This window comes from Phaseolus vulgaris, chromosome 3 (genome assembly GCF_000499845.2).
Source record: "Phaseolus vulgaris cultivar G19833 chromosome 3, P. vulgaris v2.0, whole genome shotgun sequence".
NCBI classification, from domain to species: domain Eukaryota; kingdom Viridiplantae; phylum Streptophyta; class Magnoliopsida; order Fabales; family Fabaceae; genus Phaseolus; species Phaseolus vulgaris.
The window spans coordinates 34,258,014-34,269,166 of record NC_023757.2 but is presented as its reverse complement, the minus strand read 5'-3'; the positions used below and the strand labels follow the sequence as shown (position 1 = coordinate 34,269,166).

The 11,153-nt window shown below is 29.3% G+C and overlaps 1 protein-coding gene across 1 annotated transcript; it reads left to right on the top strand.

Moving 5' to 3' along the window:
- The first annotated feature begins 9,035 nt into the window (after nt 1-9,035).
- Nucleotides 9,036-10,951, top strand: LOC137807277 (pentatricopeptide repeat-containing protein At2g37320). The gene has a single exon (XM_068607837.1). It carries the CDS (start codon nt 9,109-9,111, stop codon nt 10,669-10,671), a length of 1,563 nt encoding a protein of 520 aa, XP_068463938.1. The 5' UTR covers nt 9,036-9,108; the 3' UTR covers nt 10,672-10,951.
- The last annotated feature ends 202 nt before the right edge of the window (nt 10,952-11,153 follow it).

The following is an 11,153-nucleotide window of genomic DNA, read 5'->3' as shown; positions in this document are numbered from 1 at the left end:
TAATGATGTAGTCTTTTAATTTTCATTTTCATTATTAACACAATTTTATTTTTATTTTTTTGCTGTTATCTGTTGCTGTTTAATTTCTTTGCTCCTCATTAAACAAGTGTTTATTTTTGTATGCAGACAGATGCTTTGTCACTCATCTAGACGGATTATACTAATTTTTTCCTTATTTTATATCTTTCATTGTTATTTTTTTGGAAAAAACAAATGAATAAATAAAAGGTATTTCAGGAATATCTCAACTTTTATACAGGTAAGAGAATCTAATCTTTTAACATCTTAACAAAAATTTATCAACTAAGAACTTTAACTGACATCATACAAAACAAAAGTTCAAGACATCAATCTAAATATGAAAAATGTATACCGTACGCTTTAGACGTAACCCAATACCACGTCTTCGTTTGAATCATAGTAAAAATTTCATATAAAGTGAAACTTATATAATTTATGAATGTTACTTTCAAACAAAACAATCCTAATTTTTTTTTAAATTTATAATATAAATTAAAATTACTATATATTTTTTAATTAGTTTAAACTGTTAAAAACCTAGTGTATATACTCTGAAAGAACTAATGCATATATATTTTTCATCGGTGGTGGAGAAAAACATAACGGTTAGGTATTCAAAGTTTGAATTTTGATAATATTATTTTGAAATATTATAAATTAAAACATCTATTCTTTTTTACATTAAAAGTTATTTACAGTAAAAAAAATCTTTGACAAGGGATGAATAATTTCTATTATTGTAGTTTATAGGAATATAATTGGCAAATAGAAATATTCACGTTGAATATTAACTTTAATTTTTTTATCGACAATAAAAGAATATATAATAGAGATATTTTAGGATATCTAATCCTTATATACAATACAAGTATAAGACAAATCAATTCATTAACATTTTCTAACCATATGTACAACTATTCATACCTCTTTATTAACTTTTATCTTTTCTTTTATAAATCGCATACAAACCAAAAGTTAAAGACACCAATTTAAATACAAAAAACAAGCTAAACGTACATTTACTGTCACCCACGATCAAACTTTCAACTGTGTCATCAAGAAAATCTCAAAGTGATGTACTTGCCTATTTCTAAAAATCTTATTCTTTCTATACTTCCACTCCTAAAAATCTTATTCTTTCTATACTTCCACGATTCTCCTATAACTATTATCCACTGATTACACTTTCATCTATCAACTTCAAATTCTTTATGGACATACCAGATGAATTTACGTCAATGGACATTTTGAACCATAATAAAAAGTTAGTATATTGTTTTTATTCATCATACAATAAAATAAACTAAATAAAATATTTAAGAACTGTCCCAATCCATGTAAAAAAGGCAATCAGACCAACCATCCTTATAAAAAAAAATGCCAAAAAAAGTTATCAAAAACACCTAACCCATTTTGGAATACCTACAAAAACTTTAGATTAGTAGTTTTTTTATTTGTCTAATGCTATAAAACCAATGAAGTGGTTTGTAGGGGTACATAGTGAATTCTTGGTGATGTGGGGATTTTTTTACTTATATATTTTGGTACACTGTCATTCAGCAGAAAACATTAAGTATACAGTTTAATTTTTGGTGATTATGACAGCTTAGATAAAAAGTTTAGGTGTTTATGGTTTCTTTTTTATCAATTAAAAATTAAATAAATAAAATGAAATATTTGAAAAATGCTCTAATCCTTATATAAAACTTAAATAATATCCCTACTTTATCAAATACATATCCCTACTAAACTTTAGAGTTTTTTGAGTTAAACCTTTCAACAACAGAATCACAAGATAACTTAACAAGAATATCTTAAAGCTCGACAGAAAACCTTAAAAAGAAAACTGCTAAAGATTATCATGGGAACTAGCTTTATCAATCCTAAATCTTTAGCTATATCAATCCTAAATCTTTAGGACAAAATCAAAAACAGAATAAAAAGCTGGCCCAAATGTACTTTGCATCCAACCATAATGTGCTGTCAAGAGTTTCTGCATAATCCTGAATAGCTGTTGCACTAGATGCATAGAACTTTTGTCATACACTTAGCTGCATTATTCATAGTTCTTGCTAGCTACAAGAGTTGCACATGACTCTCATGCCTTCAACCTTATTCTGTAGACAGTATAACATAATTAATACAAGGTCATACAATTGACATTAAATAAATAAGTTCTTTAGGATTGCCGAATTTGCTTGAGTTTTGTCTGAAGAACCCAAAGAGTTTGAAGAAAAGGTCTTCCACCCTTTTCCATAGATTTCCTTTTGAGACGATGCCTGTCTCACTTCACTCACTGCTGCTTGTGTTCAACATCAATCATATTGAACTCAACCCATCATTCTCAATCATGGGTTCATCTGAAGTATGCTTATGTCCAACATCAAGGCATTGTAGTAGGGAACATTCTTCAGCTTATTTCCTGACGGTGGTGATGTGCGATTTGGCATTGCTTCTAACAGGTACTTATTATTCCCTTCAATGTTCATTGTGCCGTATATTCCTTCAAATTGTTGCCAACAGACCCTATATTTTGCATCCTGCCTTCCACATGTTCTGCATTTAGATACATACACTGCTACTTCTTTTCAGACGTGAACTCTTGTATATAACTGAAATATCTTAATAATACTTTATATTTTTTTCTATTTGATTAATTTTTTATTTGTATTTTATATTTTTCTATTTACTTAATTTTCGTCGATAATATATATATATATATAGGTTTTTTGACTATGATGAGGTAATTTTTTTTGTTTTTATCCAAATGGGGTCCGTTTAAAAAAAATTACAAATTTAGGCAAGTCGTGCCTAATTGGGACGACTTCATATGCAGAAGTCGTCCCAATTAGGCACGACTTCTGTGATGTCATACTAAAGTCGTGCCAACTTGGTACGACTTCTGCCATGTCATACTGAAATCGTGCCAACTTGGCACGACTTCTGCCACGTCATAATTAATTTTTTTTTTAATTTTATTGTTTATATATTGGGTAGTAAGTTATGTAATGTTAAAAATTAATTTCTTCTCCTCATTACGTGTTTTGTAAAATCATTACTTCTCAAGCTATTTATTTTGCAAATTCACAACAATAATTCGCTATTTATTTTGCAAATTCACAACAATAATTCGCTATTTATTTTCCAAATATAATAATTTTTCATTTATCTATTTATTTCCAAATTCAATAACAATTTTCTTCATTTTTTAATTAATCACATAATCAAGTTATTGTATTACATTACCGTCAAACATGATCCATACACGATTATCCAATTTTTTGTTCCTTAAAACTAACACTCTTAGAAAATTATGTATCAAATTAATTTTTAACATTACATAACTTACTATCCAATATATAAACAATAAAATTAAGAGAAAAAAAATATGACGTGGCAGAAGTCGTGTCAACTTGGCACGACTTCTGTATGACAAGGCAGAAGTCGTGCTAACTTGGCACGACTTCAATATGACGGGGCAAAAGTCGTGCCAAGTTGGCACAACTTCAGTATGACATGGCAGAAGTCGTGCCTAATTGGAACGATTTCTGCATATGAAGTCGTGCCGAATTGGCACGACTTGCCTAAATTTGTAATTTTTTTTAAACGTATCCCATTTTAGTAAAAACAAAAAAAATAACCCTATCATGGTCAATAAATATATATACATATATATATATATATATATATATATATATATTATCACTAGTTGATGTAGATACCAACATACAACATATTGTAAGTTAACTTTAAATATATATAACCTAAATTTACAATATATATTAAATCGCATACATGTCTCTAAACTTTGGTGCAAAATAATCATAAAATATAAATTATTTTTTAGATACCAAAAACCATTTAACAATAATAGAAATTAATTTAGAAAAAAAAAAATTTAGTCCCTAAAATGATATTTTATTTAGTCATATAACAACTAATTATTTTTTATCTTTAAAATTGGTTTCTATTTCATGATTTTCTTGTAGTGTTTGAGATATAATTTTTCTAACTCTACTAATAACAAACCTTGTGTGCCTTGGACTTATAATTATTCTTGATTTCAAGTTACACAGACAAACAAAGATATTTCCTTCAAATTTATTTAACATACAACCTAGTCCGATATAACAAATTTAACAACCCTATAATTAATATAACTAACCACATATAAGATTCATATATACTCATCATAAAATCTACAAAATCAAATGTTTCAAAAGAAAAATATCCATCTACAATAAATATTAAAACGTAGACTACAAAAACTAACACTAAAAAAAACAATTAAAATATCAAATATTTTAGAAACAAAAAAATAATATATTAATTAAGTTGAATATTATTTTATAAATTAAAAATTATTAATATATAACATTAACTACCAACATTTTAACTATTAATTACATTAAATTTTAAATTACTCTCTAATTAAATTTGTGATTAACTAATAAATTAGTTTTTAAAGTCAATTTTTCTTTTGCAGTATAAATTAAATTGAACTAATATTAAACTGAATTGAACTTTCATAAATAACTAAACTGTTTCTTAAAAAAAACTAGATTTGAACTATTTTTAGTGTGGTAGTATTTAACAACTGAATTGTTACTACAATAAAACTTTTAAAAATGAACGAAACCTTAATTTATTTTACTCGTAATAACCACTCAGGTTTAGAAAAGTCCATCCACGTATTTAATGATAAATGACCACTTAAATATATCACCGTCACCTATTAGGGTTAACTATACACTTTCAGGTAATTTTAATTTTTGACAAAACTACCGTCACTTGTTTTCTTGTGGACGTGAAGTAACTATTTTCTTATTTTTAACCGACTAGAGTCACTTGGGCACCCTATGATGAATGCCAAATTAAAAAGGTCTACGAGTCTAAAGTCAAAAAAAGACTTTGTGACATGTTGACCAAAATTAGGGCAAAGGTTGTCTGGCCTATTTGGATAGGAGAGCAAGCATGTGCTGAACTTCTAAATTATTGGGATTCACAACAATTCAAAGATAAATCAACTCAAAATAAAGCCAATAGGGGTTCAGTTCGTGGTGGAGCAATGCACTCTACAGGTCGAAAATCACATTCAGATATTGCAGTTACCTTGGTAAGTACTTGTCACTGCCTTACATGAAAATCATTTTACATTTGCAACCTATACTGCTTTTAATTGTACAACATTAAATATGGTCGTCCTCTAAAACCTGAAGAACTGTTTATGGCCACCCACACAAATAAGAAGGGTGAATGAGTTGATACTTGTGCTCGCGAAACTTATGCAAGTTATTCTTTTAACTTTTTTTATATTTATATTTTAATTTTCTAACATTTTTATTTCGTAATGATCTGTGTAGGAAAACTATCATGAGCGTTTGAAGGCCCTTCAAGCAAATAGTTCTCAGGACTCTAACACTGATGTCCACCAACTTGATCTTGCAACTAAGCTTTAAACATGGAAGGAAGTTGTCGGACGAAAGAGTAGAGGTAGGGTGTATGGTACGACATACTTAGCTGCTAACTTCCGCCAAGGAGTCGCTTTTCTCACTCAAGCATCTGCTTCCGACACTTCACAATCTGAGCATGTGATTGAAAATCAAATGCTTCGTGCTGAACTTAGTATGTGGAGTCAGAAGTATGCACACTTGGAGGATGAGTTGAAGGTTATAAAAGATAAACTTATCTCAATGGAACATGACAAAACTGCTTCCAATAGCACAACATAATTCGATCATGAATATGATCCAGAGCAGGATGATCAACATGTTCCTTAAAGTGTATCCTATATTGTAAGTTTAACTATTTGACATTTTTATTATATACTAAGTATTTTAATTATTTCATTTATTTATATTGTTTATATTTTTTTACAAGTTTTCACATCACTATGGGATTCATTTTGCTACTTTTAGTTAAATTTGTAAAGTACAATTTTAATTGTAATATTTTTTTAAGTATTCATATCATTTTGAATATTTGAATTGATCAAAGATTTTGTTTAACTATTTCTATTACTTTTGTACTTTGGATGTGTTTGTGGATGTATTGTGAATGATAGTAATTTGTCTGAATTGGTTGATATTTATTCTTTACAGGTAGCCTGGCTATTTACATGTAAACTGGCTAGAAAACAAAATAAATTGTTTTTTTTCTTCCCTTTATGCGTCGGCCACTGGCCCACACTAGCTTTTTTTTTAATATGCACCGGCTTTTCCGTGGGCCTAGCCCACGCAACATTTGATATATATATATATATATATATATATATATATATATATATATATATATATATATATTTCATTTTCGTCGACCAAGCCGACACAAAAGCGATATTTAAATTGTGCGTCGGTTTAGCCCACTTATAAGCCGCCGCATATGCGTCCCGCGTCCACCCAGATTTTGCATGGGCTTGGCCCATGCAACATGCGTCCAACTTTCTGCCCCAGGCTAGTTTCCATTTGCTTCCAAGCTTTTTTCGTCGGAACTGTGGCCGACAAAAATTCGACGCATAAGCGTCTGTTTTTTACCTTTTGCGTCTGTTTTTTTTTACCCACGCAAAATCGTTGTTTTCTTGTAGTGATACCTTTCAATTGCACGTAATACATCAGGATTGTGGCATATTGGTGATCCTGACTTGTATAAGTCTATCAAATATATATACTAACAATATACATTAAATTTTAAATTACTCTCTAATTAAATTTGGGGGTTTTGATCATCATGAGGCATTTTTTTTTCTGTTTTTACCAAAATGGGATCGCTTTCAAAAAAATTACAAATCTGGGCAAGTCGTACCAACTTAGCACGACTTCAATCACATCAGTCTGAAGTCGTGCCAAGTTGGCACGACTTCTGCCACGTCAACCCCTGAAGTCGTGCCAACTTGGCACGACTTTGTCCATGTCATATATATATATATATATATATATTTAATTTTCTTATTTATATATTTAGTAGTAAGTTATGTAATGTTTAAAATTAATTTGATACATAATTTTATAAGGGTGTTAGTTTTAAGCAATAAAAAAATGAATAATTGTGTATGAATCATGTTTGACGATAATGTAATATATTAATTTGGTTATTAGATTAATAAAAAATATGAAAAAATTGTTATTGTATTTGGAAATAAATAGAAATGAGAATTAATTATTTGGAAAATAAATAGAGAATTGTGGGGAATTTCAAGTTATACGTCTTCCTTGTCCACATGTAATTGTTGTTTGCTCATTGTCATTTACAGCTAACGACATTTATCACCCTAGTGTATAGTCTCCACAATATTTCCAACCTTACGAGGTCTAATTTAATTCATGAAATAGATTATTCAATTCTAAATAAAAAAAATGTTCATATTGCAAAACCGAAGGTCACAATAGAAGCAATTGTCCACACAAACAAGCTTGATAATAAAATTCAATTTCAAGTTTGATTATTAATTTTCTCATTTTCTTTACCTAAGTATTTATTCTTTCATAAAAAAATTATTTATCAAATTAATTTCAAATATTACATAATTATAATATATTTATTTATTTAAAAACAAGAATTTTTTTTTTTTTAAAAAATGATGTGGACAAAGTCGTGCCAACTTGGCACGACTTCAGGTTGACGTGGCAGGTCGTGCCAAGTTGACACGACTTTAGACTGACGTGACAAAGTCATACCAACTTGGCACGACTTCTACATATGAAGTCGTGCCAAATTGACACGACTTGCCCCATATTTGTAATTTTTTTGACAACGACCCCATTTTGATAAAAACAAAAAAAAGTCCCATGGTGAGAAAACCCACATATTACATAACATAAAACTAAGTTCATTAATTTTATAATAATTATTTTAAATATTTTTTATCAATAATAAAAGTAAAATAAAATAAATAAGTCACTTAAGTTGAGCCAGCCCATATACAAAACTTTACCTATATAATTGTATTTCTAAAAAAAAAACTACTACAAATATATATATATATATATATATATATATATATATATATAACTCACATAACAACCAAAAAGAACTTAAAAAAATCCACAACTTAAAAAATTATTAAAAAAAACTAATTTTAAAAATGAAAAATAATTAATTACTATATTAATTAAATTATATATTATTTTATAAATTAAAAATTAATAATATTTAAATTAATTTATATTATTAATACAAATTTATTAATTATTTTCTAAATTAATATCTAATTAACTACAAATTTTTTTTAACTATTTTAACTAGTTAACAGTATTTTAACTAACAAAATTTTATCTATCAATTTAGCTGTCTACTATTTTATTAGCTTCAAAAAATTTCAAAGTTGGACTAAAAAGGCCTTTAGGATAACATGAGTAAGATTATTCATCGGTCTTAACTGTTGGACAATTTGTGCTATTGTTAAAGTTTTTTTTTATTATAATGAATTTATTTATTTGTTCTAAACAAGTTATGATCTTCTTATTTGCTTTTAAAGTTTTTTTATATTAAAATCTTTCCATCTTATGTTTATATAGTATTTTTTATTTTATTGGTGTTCCTTGTATACTTATCAGATTTTTATTTGATATCTTTCCCTTTTATTATGTTAATTAATAGTCATGGATACTTAAAATGAATCTTAAAATTAATGTTAAAAGAAGCACAAAATAAAATTACAAAGTAATAAAACCTTATGTTAACACTTACACATGTGAGACAAAAACATTAATTCGAAAATTGCTTAATTATTTTATGAGTTATTTATCAATAAAATGTTTTTTTTTCATTCAACATAGATTTTGTGGTATTTAAAATTGTAGAAAATTGTTTATATGAATAATTATTTTTTATGAATGGTTTAACTTCTTTATTGAATATAGAAAAGATAATGTAGAATGTTTAAAAAGAATTTGACTGAAATAATTTATTAATAATATTTTTTTAATTGAAATAAAATTATTGAATTACTTAAATAAGTGGACCGAAAACTATATAAATATCGTAAATTTCTGAATTTTAGGTTAACCACCATAACATACATACATACTGTCATGTTTTTCTGCATATCTTACATGTTTGTCAGCAGCAGGAGGCCTAAATCCGGTAAGAATGGCCACAAAATTGTTCCATCAAAGGATTCAATTTGAATCAATGAATGCATTCCTTACAAGGAATCCATCATTTTGTCTTAGGAATCCAAATTTTAGGCCTTTCTCTTCCCATAAATGGTCACCCATGAAATCAAACAAAGGCTTAACTAATGCACTAAGAGTCCTTAACCTTGTATCCCCCAAAAAACGTGGTACTGATGTCAAGAGTCGTCAAAGCCATCTGAGGCTCATTGACAACATGTTGGAAAACAATGCAACCATAACCATTCCTCTTGGTCACAATTCACCTACTCTTAGGACTACAACTGAAATGAGTATTCAGTCCTCTGTTCTACAGATGGAACAAAGGTTCGGAGTTGATGTGTGCTTCTTGTCACAAGCTGTGAGCTCATGTGGGTCCAAGCGTGACCTTTGGGGAGGAATTCAGTATCACTGCTTAGCAATAACAACTGGGTTCATTGCCAATGTTTATGTTGGAAGTTCTTTAATAAGTTTTTACAGCAGGTGTGCCTTATTGGACGATGCATACCGTATGTTTGGAGAAATGCCTGTAAGAAATGTAGTTTCGTGGACGGCAATTATTGCTGGGTTTTCACAAGAATGGCGTGTTGACATGTGTGTGGAGCTCTTTCGTCAAATGATGGGATCAGATTTGAGACCAAATTATTTTACGTACACTAGTCTTCTAAGTGCTTGTATGGGCAGTGGAGCACTGGAATATGGGAGATGTGCTCATTGTCAAATAATTCATCTGGGTTTTCACTCTTACCTCCACATTGATAATGCTCTCATTGCTATGTATTCCAAATGTGGGGCAATTGATGAGGCCTTGTATATATTTGAAAATATGGAGGGTAGGGATATTGTCACATGGAATACCGTGATTAGCGGCTATGCTCAGCATGGACTTGCACAAGAGGCAATTAGTCTCTTCGAAGAGATGCTAAAGCAAGGTGTTAATCCTGATGCTGTTACTTACCTCAGTGTATTATCCTCATGCAGACATGGAGGTCTTATCAAAGAAGGTCAAGTTTACTTTAATTCCATGATTGAGCATGGTGTGCAGCCAGAACTAGATCATTATTCTTGCATTGTAGATCTCCTTGGTCGAGCTGGTTTACTTGTGGAGGCTCGTGATTTCGTCCAAAATATGCCTGTTTTTCCCAATGCTGTAGTATGGGGTTCACTACTGTCTTCCTCTAGGCTTCATGGAAGTGTTCAGATTGGTATCGAGGCAGCAGAGAGTAGGTTGTTGCTGGAACCGGGGTGTTCAGCTACACTTCAACAGCTAGCGAATCTATATGCAAGAGTTGGTTGGTGGAATCAGGCTGCACGAGTGCGAAAATTAATGAAAGACAAAGGTCTAAAACCAAATCGTGGTTGTAGTTGGGTTGAAGTGAAAAGCAAAATCCATAGATTTGAAGCACAAAATAAGTCAAACAGCAGAATGACAGAGATTGTTTTAACAATGAATAGTCTGATACACCACATGGATAGTTTAAACCTTCAGTCTCAGATGTGTGAAGAGGAAAATATTTGGCTTTCAGTTTCACAATGCTAATTCCATTGTGAGGGACTTTTAACATTTCCAGCATTGACGATTTGGAATGGGTGGGAACAAGAGGGCAGTCATTTTCTAGTCAGTGAAGTGTTCATGGATGAAAATTTCAGAAAACAACTCGAGCAATGATCACACACAAAAGTCTACATATTTATAGTGAACTTTATTGTTTTTAAATCATTCTGTTAGTTGTAATAAATTGCAATTAAAGTATATAATTGTTTTAATTTTGTATTTTTAACTAATATGACATTTGTTAGTTTTGTCATAACTTTTTGTGTAGATATATTTTGTATTGATTCTAACTGTATTTTGATTCTACATTTTTAAATTTTTAAATAAATATATTTGTTGGATTTGGAGTCTCGTGTTATTTTCTATTATTTTCGAAAGTTAAAAGATAGATTTGTAGTACATTTGTTTAAAATTCTATACTTAAACTACTTTTTGTAATTAAGCTGATAGATTTAATAATAACCATA